General features: G+C 39.0%; 1 protein-coding gene across 1 annotated transcript in view; it reads right to left on the bottom strand.

Annotated features, from left to right (window-relative positions):
• Nucleotides 1-1,241: 1,241 nt before the first annotated feature.
• The window catches only part of RAB2A (RAB2A, member RAS oncogene family), a 43,032-nt gene continuing 32,021 nt past the window's right edge, over nucleotides 1,242-12,252 (bottom strand). Inside the window, exons 7-8 of the mRNA XM_068671942.1 lie at nucleotides 5,104-5,172; nucleotides 1,242-2,879 (exon numbers count right to left, since the gene is read on the bottom strand). Of these exons, the coding sequence (XP_068528043.1) occupies nucleotides 2,784-2,879; nucleotides 5,104-5,172 (165 nt within the window). The 3' untranslated portion in view covers nucleotides 1,242-2,783. The remainder of the gene's footprint in view (nucleotides 2,880-5,103; nucleotides 5,173-12,252) is intronic.

The raw sequence follows: 12,252 nt of genomic DNA, 5'->3' as shown, positions 1-12,252 counted from the left end.
TGGGACTATAGGGAAACTGTCACTGGGGTATGATTTTTCACTATTGATAGTAGTCTTAAATTACAGCTTTACAAGTTGCTGGGGAATAATGAAATATTTTAATTCTTTGGTTATGAAAACGCAATCAATAAAAGCAACTGGAATGCGGCATGAAAGCTAGTTATCAGTCACTCGTGTAAAAGTAAAACTGAAACCTGTAACACAATAACCTTGTAAAGCACATGCTGTGCAAGTAAATCCTGCTGGGTTCTGTACTATATAATTTTCAAATTCTAGTAGGATGAAATAGGATCAGTGGTTTCTCAAAACCCACAAAAATATGCAGATTTCTGACAGGCAACAAAAGGACTGTGTGCGCATAAAGCTCGTGACAAAGCGCCAGCCAGAGTGTGAGGAAACTTGTTCTATTCTAGTTCCTCTTTGGAAGTACCAGATTCTTGAGATAACGCACTGTGTATGACTAGCATGTAAGGCAGGACCAACCAGCAGGATCACAACCACTATCCACCTGTGACTATAAGTCACACCACATTGTCCCTGTCCCCTACCTCATCCTCTCCCCTCCCCCCCCCAAAAAAAATAATAAAAAAATCACTGTTGTAGGTTCCTGGTCAGTTCTTTGCCTTCCATGCTTTCAGGAAATGAATGAATGCCAGAAGCTTTAATGAAATATCCTAGCTTTAAGTCATCATCACTTAAACCATGCATTTTTTGTTCTTGTCAGAATTAGGGTACAAATTCCCCTACTTTGCTTTCTTAATTGTGGCATTTTTTTTTTTTTATGTCTAAGATAAATTTATTGCCATTTATAAAACAGCTGAGGCTGCTATAGAAAGGCATACTCTTCTCCCAGCTCCTGTCAAGCAGTTGAGTTCTGTAATGGTACCAGTTCCAAAACATCCTCAAGCAGTTAACTCAAGCAAGTACTCTCATTCATTTGTTCTTTCTTGTGAGCACCTCCTCAATACAAGCCACTTTTCTCCCAGCATCCATGCAAAGCAGCCCTATGGCTTTACCATCATGCAACACAAGTTTCAGACTTCAGTTGAAGCAGTGTTGGTGTTTTATAAATGCAAATACATAATAAACAGTTAACAACACGTAAATAGAGAGCCCTCTTAAAAATGTAAGTAGTTGAACACATTGCTTATTGTGCTCCTGAACGTGCAAGAAAGATGTGAAGTCGGCAACCAACAGCTATCCTGATCAGTTGTCCCTTCCCCCAATACACAAACAAGGAGTTCCACACATTTTCAAAACTTTATTTAATCTCAGAACCACTGCTACGTTACACCTGTCAGACTGAAGTTTATTAAGTTCCGATGTTAAAGTTTTGACAATAAGAATGGATGATACAAGGATCCACGTCCCCCCGTGGTGTGGTGCAGTCAGTATTGGTCCAGTAAGACAAAAAGTTCTGCAGTCTTTTTTTTTTCTTTTTTCTTTTAAGATATGTGAAGCATGGCCTAGCATTAATGTCACCCTTTTATCTGCAAGTTATATAAACAGGATGAGGTGGAAACTCTGTTGTTCCCTCATTTGTAGGAAAAGTGACATGACATTCTGTACTTAATAATAAACACTTAAACACAGGATTTTGTTTTGTACTGTTGCATCCCTTTCATTTGAGGCAAAACTTCCCCCCCCACACCTCCCCACCATAAAAAGTACCAAAGCATTTCTAGATTTGATTTTCATCAAGATTTCCAAACTGGCAGATTTTATTTTCACACCCTCTTCACAATAGACAAGATGCTTACCATATATTTAGGATTACAAGTTGTCACTAAAAGAAAGCTTTACACAACCACTGTACATTTAGGTTGAAAAACTGTCCTTGCATGAAAAATATACCTAGAAATCAAGTGGTAAACAAGAAAAAACATTAAGAAAAGATTAACGCGTTTATAATGTGCCATTTTAATGTTTTCAACTCCTCCTCTGCTTTTAATTCATACTTTGTTTTCACCTATAGTACTCGTTAAGGCAAACAGCTAATCCATTTCTGAAGAGGTGCTGTGGAAATTGTGGACAAACAGCAAACATTTGGCATTAAAATAGATAGCACGTATGTAGCCTCTAGTAATATACATTAAGCATTTCTTCTTGGACTTCAGGATAATGACAGGGGAGGATGAACATGCTAACAATGTCAAAAAGGCTTAAAATTTAGCGTCCAAGCAATTTCTATTAATGCTCCTGTAGTTTTCAAGCTCTAAGTAGTATAGAATTTATGCAAATGCATTAAAGAATTCTAGCTTGGCAAGTACACCCAAGCAGGTTATTAAACTATATATACAGAAAGTGATAAATACAGAATTAAAAGAGTCCTTCTGCTGCTCTTTATAGCCTTGAAAATTGACAAAAAACTTGAGGACAGCTCTACAATATTAAACATTAGGTAACCGCAGGAACTGGGAAACCTAACTACACAAACTGATTAAAATACTCAGATGACTTTGTAGTGTTTAATACAATTCAGTTCGTAGTCAAGGGCACAAGACAACATTTAACAAAAATAATCACATCAATTGACCTAGAAATCAAATGTAAATAGATATGAATACAATCTCCAAAATCTGTCTTTAAGTGAACATTAACCATTTATTCAAAGTTATACAAGAATTTGAAGGATAAAGTCTTCTTCTGCAACAGGAAACCAACTTACAAGTTTCATGTCTCAGTTGAATTGCAGTGGAGGCGAGCGGGGCAGGGGGAGGGAGGGAAGGGTGAACAAACAAGTTAGTAGGCCCCATCCAGGCAGCTAGAAAGTAAAAACAGGCTCAACAGCAGCCTCCACCAGCTTGTTGTCCTCCCTGATTGCCTGCAAGTGTTGCATTAGTAGCAGCATGTTGAGGGCCAATTTTTATGCCGTTTGCCTGAAATGAAGTTCAATACACAGTATGATTATTGTAGAAAACTAAATACACTCAAAAAGCTAATTTAAAAAGACAATCATATTGTAAGTTCTCCTAACATACGCTTTAAAAAAAAAACACAACAAAAAAAAAACCAACAGCAAATATCCTTGGCAATTAAATATAATTTAAAGAAAGATGCTTTCCTTCTCATTTAAATGTTACGTGCATGTTAAATCCTGTACCTTAAACTCCTAACCTGAAAACACCGAGCGAGAATTGCATTTGAGGAGTACTGCTTGGCACAAGGCTTTAAGCATTTGCTAGGAATGTAAAACCTCCCCCTCTCACCAAAGCCTCCACTGGTTTAATAGTTTAGTATAAAACTTTTCCTCTCCAGACAGCGTTTCTTTCTGTGTTGAATCAGCTGTACAGGCTAAGGGCATACGAGTGTTCTGTGTCATCAATAATTTCTATGATCCCGAAAGACGTGGCTACTTGCCAAGAACCCACACACAGCGTAGCTCTTTCATTCATCAAAATCACACTTATATCTTAACCCTCACTCCCTCAAGTGGATTTTACCTAAAAATACAGCACTTTGAGAAAAGTAATACAGTAGCTTCAGAAATTAAGCTCTTAAGGAAACTTTGCGTCACAGTAAATCTCAGATTTATAGTGCTTGGCAGTTGTTCTGCAACAGTAGTAGCCTTGGGGTTTCTGGCACTAGCTCAGTATTGACAGCAGCTGATGTGGTTTCTTTTCGCTCTTTGACTCCTCTTTAATAAAAAGCATGCCCTATGGCTCATTGGTTTTGCCCCCTCTGGGCTGGTAGCAACTTCTTGAGGAATCAAGGAGCCAGACTTGGCCCAAAGCCAAATAAATAGCACGGACTGTTGGCTCTTGACAGCATATTGCAATCAAAGCTCCGTAAGGCACAGTAAAGCAGTCAGCTACTATATGAAACCCGACAGATACAATGAGCACGCTTTTCCAGACGCCGATTACCGTCCAATTTATACTGCACTGCGTGCGTTTCTTTAGAAAATATGCTAAAGAAAATTTTAACTTTTGTCACCAAACAGAGCAGAAAAGGTGCTTCACCAAAACACCACCTATGCACACACGTTTTTCCAGTCAGAATCAATGTCTGAATGATTACTACTGCACTCTTACTTAGCTGCAAGTCTCCTAATGCAAATACTCCTCGTACTACTGAAGTTTCTCATTACTTCCGCTGCAGAGTCAGAACAGCAATATTTTTATTAGTCAACATTTTCTTATGTTGAGACGTGTTACGGGGAAGGAGGTGAGTCTGAGTCCTGCCAGTTTCCTCCCTGCTCTTCGAACAGTTCTCAAGGGCTATAGCGCTTCAGAGGAGCATCAAGCTCACAGTCCTGGCCAGAGTTATGGCAATACTCATTTCCACGTGGCTTTACTAAGGACCTCAGCAGCAATATTTAGGGATGCGGGGTACAAAGCTTGTGAACCAGAGACGACTGACTGCTTTGCACTGTCACAGCCGAACTGTTCTATGGGCTGTTACCTCTAATGTAAGTAATAACTGAGAACTTGTATGATCCTAACATATTTCTATCTACTACCACTGAATGTGAATTTGCTTTTTCTACAGCCATGAACCTACCTCCTAGCTGCTCAGGTTTTTCAACAGCACAGTCCTTCCAAAATTTAAGAGATTACAGGTCTGTCTTTCTAGACTCTTCTTTTACAGAAGTGCTCCCTGCTCCACACCCCAGACCTCACAAAAACAAGCCAAAGAGACTGGCCCTGATAATCTGTAATTTCAGTAATGTGCACAGACAAAATGGCTAATCTTTTATTCCCTGCAGAATCCAGCCACCTAACCCAGGAACATTTCAAAAGTCTTTTATGTAACTCTCAAAGCAATCCCTCCCCTACACTGGACAGCTCATGGAGTGCATCTGGCATATCAACATGGTCCTCCATTTACATAGTGGAAAATTATCTTTGAAAACAGATGACACCATATGGAGAAGTGGATGAAAGTGGATTTTCTTCTCTTTTGGGGATTTATATTATTTTGTGATGCTTCATGGATGGATAGGGTCACTTATTTTAATCCATTTTTACCACAATGGCAGACAATTCTATATCGAAACGTAACAGACAAATATTTTACTGTCCAGCTTTCTAGGGAGGGTTGATTTGGCACATAAAAAAGTGAGGCAAAAAAGAAGAAAGCGTTTTGAGTACTAAAACTTACCTCATTATTAATGTCAAAAACTCCTTCCTGGATTTTCTCGTAGATCTCCTTTGCAGTGTTAATAAATGCCTAAAACAAGGGAGGAAAACAACAGTAAATAAGTGGACGTGGTATCGGTTGGTGTAAGATATACATGAGGTTGGACTCCAGTTGGTGTATATTTTCCAGCAAGACTTTCCTACCCCAGGAGGAACAGGTATGCCAACAGCATCCTACAACCTACCCTCAAGCAGCAATGGATCACACGCTATTTACAAAAAAAGAGAGGCATTTTCCTAATAAATATATTCTACAATCTGCTGTCCAGTAATTACAGGGGGAAAAAAGTGGTTTTTAAGATATATAAATTACTTTTAAATTATTTATTTCTGACCCTTATGGATAGATTGTGTGGCAGATGGTTTCCCCTACCCTTAATATCTTTGTAATAGGCCACTCTAGATTAGAGTGCTTAGCAACATAAAACCACAGGGTACTTACAATGATGATGTAAGGATGCTGTCTGCTGGATGAAACCTTATGCTATCATTTAATATTCACCTAATTTTAAGAATGTATTCTCTTTAATTAATCTTGCACATGATGAGCAATAGACATCTTAATGGTAGAAAAGAAATACTCCAGATTTTATTATGATTTCTCAAATTGTGTTGTGTTAATTCTGAGAAAAGACTTTTTGATGCTAGGTCTGAAAGAGTGAATGATATAAATATTTTTGGTTAAAGTTCACAATCACTGGTTCCATTTTTCATCTCTCATTTAACTTCATAGGTCAAACAATGCCTAAGACAATGTATAATTTAAGAGGTGATTAACAGCAGCTAATAATTACAAGCAATAATCAAATACGTGGCTCTTTTTATTTTAAAACACCATCAGCACACGATCATACAAGATATGCTATCTTCTGCTCAAGCCCGTTACAGCAAATACAGATCTAATTCAAATATAAAAAAGTAAACAGGGTTCATGGAGAGGAACAAATCATACCTTTCCTCATTTCTACACTGGAAGCATTTGACTGCTGAACTTGCCACCAGAGCTTTGTTTCCTAATTAACAGGACTGATATGTTTTCACCTTTAAAGGCCTTACAGCTCCCCAGAGTAATCAATCTACTGCAGCTCAATTACTGCACCAAGCACACACCACAGCCAGTGAAGGAGACTTGAACGACTGCAGCAGGAGCAGAAAGATATGAATATGCATAAACTCTAAGTGGGTGATCGAATCATCACAGAGGGTCATGAGAATTTGCAGCAAAATAATGAGAAGAATTAATCATTGCAGATTCACAAGGCACTTAGGAAGTGAGTTCGTTTTTCAAACATGCGCTGGAGTTGAGGAGAAAAATTGGCTTTCAGCCAACTATGAATTGATTCAAATTCCTCAGAAATTGAAGTTTTCAATACAAGAAAAAGCATTCGTACTTATCTTGGTTTCTGATAACACATAATTATTGTAACAGGCTCGTATGTGGGACTGTTGAAAGGTAAAAGCCAAAAAACTTTGCAGAGTCACAGCTGGGATCTGTGAGGATGCTTGCTCGTTCCCATTTAAGTAGGACACTAAGCAGAACTTGAAGTCTTAAAAACGTGTTATGATAACTTCATGTAAACAAGCACTTAACAATTGGCACTTCCAACAATTCTGGAACTAGAGCTGGCTAAGTACGCTTAGGCTCTTGGAATTAATTTCATGAGAATTAAATTACATCTATAAAAATTACTTTAGACCAACCACCTAAAATTTTGCCAGACTACCAACTCCAAACTAACAAATTATCTTCTGGATGCTATGTTCAGGAAGAGATCACTGTGAGAATGTATCTATACTCACAATAATGATAAAATGCACCCCCCTATTCAACAGGGTTATTACATATGTACTGTACAACGCATAAAAGCATGCTGCCTTCAGTACAAATGGTGTATTTTAACACTAAATACATTTCCTGCGAAATTCTTGATCTGAAAAAATCAAAATATTCCAACTCATCTCAGTTCTATCATTTCACTTGTCTGAAGATATAATCTGATTACCAAATTTCTGCTGTGATTCTGGTACACCAAATATCAGTGTTAGGACAGCACGTACAGGTATTCTGCATGGCAAAGTGCCAGGCTATACTGGGTCACATATAAATAATTCCTGTTTGAAAACACCGGTTTCACAAGAATACATCATCTAAAAAAAACTATGCCTTGCTTTCTTCAGTTAGCACAGATTCTGAAAAATTACTACTGTTCAGCCATGGAAAGAGACTTGCATCCCTAAAGACCTCCATTTGTTTAAAGACCTCCATCCATGTATTTTAAGTTAGCTTATGCCTCAAAGTGTAAGTGGACCTAAAATACCCACCTGAGAACCTTACTAAAAACAGCACTTTAGTCACTTTAAGAATATCATATCAGATTTTGGCATTGTATGCTAGTGCCCCAATTATAGCAAGGACAAGAAGGTGAACTCTGTGTAATTGGCTTCTTCTACAAATTTCTTTTTATACTGCATGTTCTAACTCTTATCTGGAACATGCAGTATACTATAAACTCTCAATTATTTATGGGCAGTTTATCCTGTTTGCAGATTAACCGAGCCACGGATGCAAAGAGACAGAGCTGTTTCCCCTCAAATCCAGTTTGCATTTATTAGCCCACGTGCAGGGGACTGCAAGAACACAGCTGTAGCACTTCACATGCCAACTTGGATCCAGGTGCAGCTCAGCCACTTCCACACAACACAAGACTTCAACCAGTAAGCCCACGCGGACCCAGGCTGGCTGCCTACCAAGCCTGCTGCAGTTGCCCTGTGGATCCTGGTAACGCAGCTGTTATTAAACCACAATACAAAGACACTGATGCCTCTCCACCCCCAACAGACTCAAGTCCAGCCCAGTTTACTCTCACCAACTCCAGACAGGCAGCACTGGGTTCTGCCTGGCTCTACACACAGTCACCTGAAAGATGGCAAGCCCCTGCTACACAGCTCCTACGTTAACGTAAGTCTGCAAAAAACTCTCTTCCTTTTATGAGTAGACTTCCAAATACACAAATTCTAGGCTACATTTGAGGAAAATTAAAGAAATCACTGCATCTTTAGGAATGTCTACGCTTCGTGTTTAACTCCTGGTTTTTATCTTCCTAAATCACAAGTTACTGATGCTTTTACGCCTAAGAGACTACTGAATGCATCTATCACCACAGCACTTAAAAAAAAAAAAATCTACAGAAGTTGTGCATTGATTTAATGATTTCTTTCAATATAACATTTTTCTATTGTGTTCACCTTATAACTAGGTTTGCCAACACTGATAATGGTAACACCCTGTTGAGGAAAATGACATTACTGTGCAAACAGGGAAACTGAGTCTTGTAAGATGCGATCTGTCTGCTGTGTCACACCTGCACCTAGTGGAAAGCAAATGAAGGAGGGTTTTGAGTCACGATATCTGAGTAAAATATCACTTGGGATATTTACATAAGGGGTTTCCTAGGTCACACTGCTTTATAGAAATCACAAAGTCTCAAAATGTCCACCTCAGAAAACAAACAAGCAAACCCAAAAGAACAACAACCGAAAAGCACAGATGCTGCACTCAAGATAAATTAATCCTAAAACCACTGACTATAAACCAAAAGCAATTTGACATCTATTTTATCAAAGTAAACAAATAACAGGTTTACTGCCCTAGAGACAAAACCAGGAAGAATGAATTCTGTTACTAGAAAAAAAAAAATGCAGGAAGTAAAGGAGTAAGCTCCTGTTACCTCTGTCATATGCAAGTTGTATGTAAGAGTAATAATAAGCTGAAGGCACCAGAACACAAGCTATAGAATTATATTTAGATTTGGCAGATGTGACAAAATGTGCAAATCAGGTCTTGCAGACACTAAAGCTATTGCCGTGATGAGTATTTGATGACTTAGCTCCAAGCTGAGCATAACGAACTTGTAAATGGATCACTGTTACTTTTCAAAACTCAGATTTTACAAGTCCATCTTTGCTCAAAATCAAAATATATCATGTTCTGCATTTCCAGTTCGTGTAACATGCTGCCCTCTGGTGGCTATATTAAATTTAGTGCTTTGAAACACAAATTGGTTCGAGTTCATTATTTCTGAATGCTTTCCTACTCTTAACTCAAGAACACTTAACTGTAACATATCTCAAATTTTGAAGCATGGCCTTCACCTCTGTGGTCAGCCAACACCTAGGAGTTTGTCTTCCTCCCAGTTTGCGATGCTCCAGCAGCAAGATTAGTTCATTACTCTAGTACTCAAGGACACATTTGGAAACAGTAATGATACAGACCACAAATGGATAGTAGGGCATTCAACATCCCAGAGTGTAAGTAGTGCTGCATAGTCACTTACAGAGGGGGATCCCAAAGCTCTGAGCAGCTGTTTTATGCACAGAAATACAATGTTTTTTACAATTAAATGATCCTTCAGAAAGAAGCCCAGGTCACTAAAGGGCTTACAGAGGGGTTAGTTATCAAGCAGCAGGGAAGTGCTGTATAATGAACCCACACCCCAAGAAGTGCCCTTACACATTTGTGGCTTTAAATATGAAGGCAAGGTGCACAGGCCCAAAACAGAACTTGAAAGTAATTGGCTTGTGCTGTCTTTGCCAAACTTATTGGGAAGAAGCACATTACTAGCTTGACGCTTCTCAAGAAGTGCTGCAGCTGCTGCTGAACAGTTACAAGAGATGGTGCACCTGAGGAAAAGATAAACACATAACTCATGAACTACTTACAAAGCAAAATCTATGGCTCAGGCAGACAGCCATATGATACTTTTCATGCTGTCATTTAAAGCCTGGAACCCTTAACTGAGAATTTTATTATGATTACACCTCAGGATGCTCAGAAGCCCCAAGAACCATGGCAGAGTCACTATTCCTTGCAGCAGAGCTGGGGCAATGTCCAAGGATTTCCCACAAGGAGATAAAAGCTGGGAATCTTCATTGAAGTCAGGTGTCTTGCCCCTTCTCTCCCCTACAGATTTCCTACACCTATTTCCTCATGGGAGAAAATTGTTCAGCCTCACACAGCTGAAGGGTCACAGAAATTTCAATGAACTTGAAGGAATCCTGGTTTTGATACAACTTAAGGCAAACCAAATAAAATTTAAAAACCACACCTTTCACATACAAGTAATCCTACTCTTCTGGAAGTTCTAGTCAGATTACATTTTATGTCACTTCACTATTAAAGCTACTAACACCTTGAAGTTTCAAGTTGTATCAACTAAATCCTTGCTAAATAGATCACCAGGTCAAGTAGCTGTTTGTGTACCAGCAGTTAGTCATGTTTAAAGAGGGTAAAAGGAAGGGAAAAAACAAATTATAGAAAACATCAGTTCTAATTTGGAACTGGTAAGTATCTCATCTTTCTGTGGGATTTTCATTTTTGCCCTTTAGGATATTACAAAGGCTATCATCCTTCCATTAACTGTGGCTGAGCCCTGTTGAAACTACCGGGGTTTTGAGTCTCCACTTTCTGTTTAAACAGAAGTATGAAAGAAACTGCCTGAAGAGAAAATTAAGTTACAAGTGAAACAAAACTGTCGATTGACCATCCAGCTGTATGTTCAAACGCTGGGTTGAAGCGGTTAGTCCATTCAGATTTAATCCTGAACAATGAATGCATTAATGCATTCTATTTATGTGCAGACGACTTGGAACAACAAAGACAGTAGTCTAAAACGAAAGCTGGGCATAGGGCTATATAATCCCATCAGTTTGGGAAACAACTTACTGAAACCAACTGCCACACCAGGAGTCAGTGACATGCTAGTAGAGCTCAGTGAGATCAGCTTCTGAACAGCAGTGGTGTCTGGTGCTGGTCTGACCAGATCCAGAAAACTCTTTTGCTTAAGGTTGATCGTGTTAGTCATTATTGAACTAGCAGTATGGAGCACAAGAGGAAGGCACGAAGTTACTCCAGCTTTCCAAATACAGCTAGGCATCTTTACTTCTTTACAATCAGTGCCTGTAAGTGGATTTAAACAAATGATATTCCAGGGATACAAAGATAACTACCTAGTGCTGTAGAAGACCTTACGGTTCATGCAGATGACCCTATTCTACCCGTGCACGTGTTAGACACTGCCCCAGCAGAAACCACACAGCAAGCTCTGAACTTCACATTTCAGGTAAGACTACAACAGTCATGTGCTGTTGTTGAACCACCAATGGAAAGTGTGATACAGTTGTTAATGTCTCTTGCAAATGAGAGAAAAAAGTCTTAAGTATTACACGTAGTTTTAATACAAGGTGGAAAAGCAACTGATGTTGACACAGCTCGGAAAGCACTGAAGAAAAATGCTAAAAAAGTCAGTTGGCTGTTGATAGTAGGCTGTCTATTCTGATGGCTTTAGACAGAAGCTAAAGGGAAGTTGATAACAACAAAAAACTCTTTCTACAAGTATGATATGGCTGAAGAGGCAGTATAACTGGTCTTGCGACAGCAGCCAAATGATAGCCAGTCAAATAACCCCCCGCCCAGTCCTTTTACCCTCTCCCAGTGATTCAGAAACTCTCCCATCCTCATCACATTCCACATTACACGTGATGATTTAATTCTGTGGCCACACTGAATTCTTACACGCCTCCATGGAAGCTCTGAAGGAAGAGCCTACGTCTACTTCCTGCTCCCAGCTATTAATTGCCTATTGTGCAAACAGGATATAAACATCCCATTAACAGCCTTGCACTACATGAACAGCTAACAGGATATTCTCTGCTGCCAAAGGTTGCCATCCAAGATGTAGGTTAACAGATCATACTGAAGAACAGAATGAATGTTTTAAAACTGTCTTAAGATCTGAGCAGGACAATGCACAGCTACAGCTAGGAACTGACTAAGGCACTACACAGTGGCAGAATCTGGGTTTTCAGAAAGGAAACAAAAATAACACTAATAACAGGAGCTGGTTTGTTCATTTAAAGAAACAGCCAAAGACTACCATTATCTTACAAATCTCTATTGTAGTTGTTTATGAGGCATGTTAAGATGACGTTGGGTCAAAAACAATGTTGAACTGATCACGTTATCTGGTGGCTTGCCTCATCACTCTGTAAGAACAATGTATTTTCAACCAGAGTGATAAAAGGAATCTGTTAGCGATAAGTTTCCTCTGGCCAT

The sequence above is a fragment of the Anas acuta genome, chromosome 2, assembly GCF_963932015.1.
Source record: "Anas acuta chromosome 2, bAnaAcu1.1, whole genome shotgun sequence".
NCBI classification, from domain to species: Eukaryota; Metazoa; Chordata; class Aves; order Anseriformes; family Anatidae; genus Anas; species Anas acuta.
The sequence above is the reverse complement of the archived record's forward strand: the minus strand, read 5'-3'. Positions and strand labels throughout refer to the sequence as shown.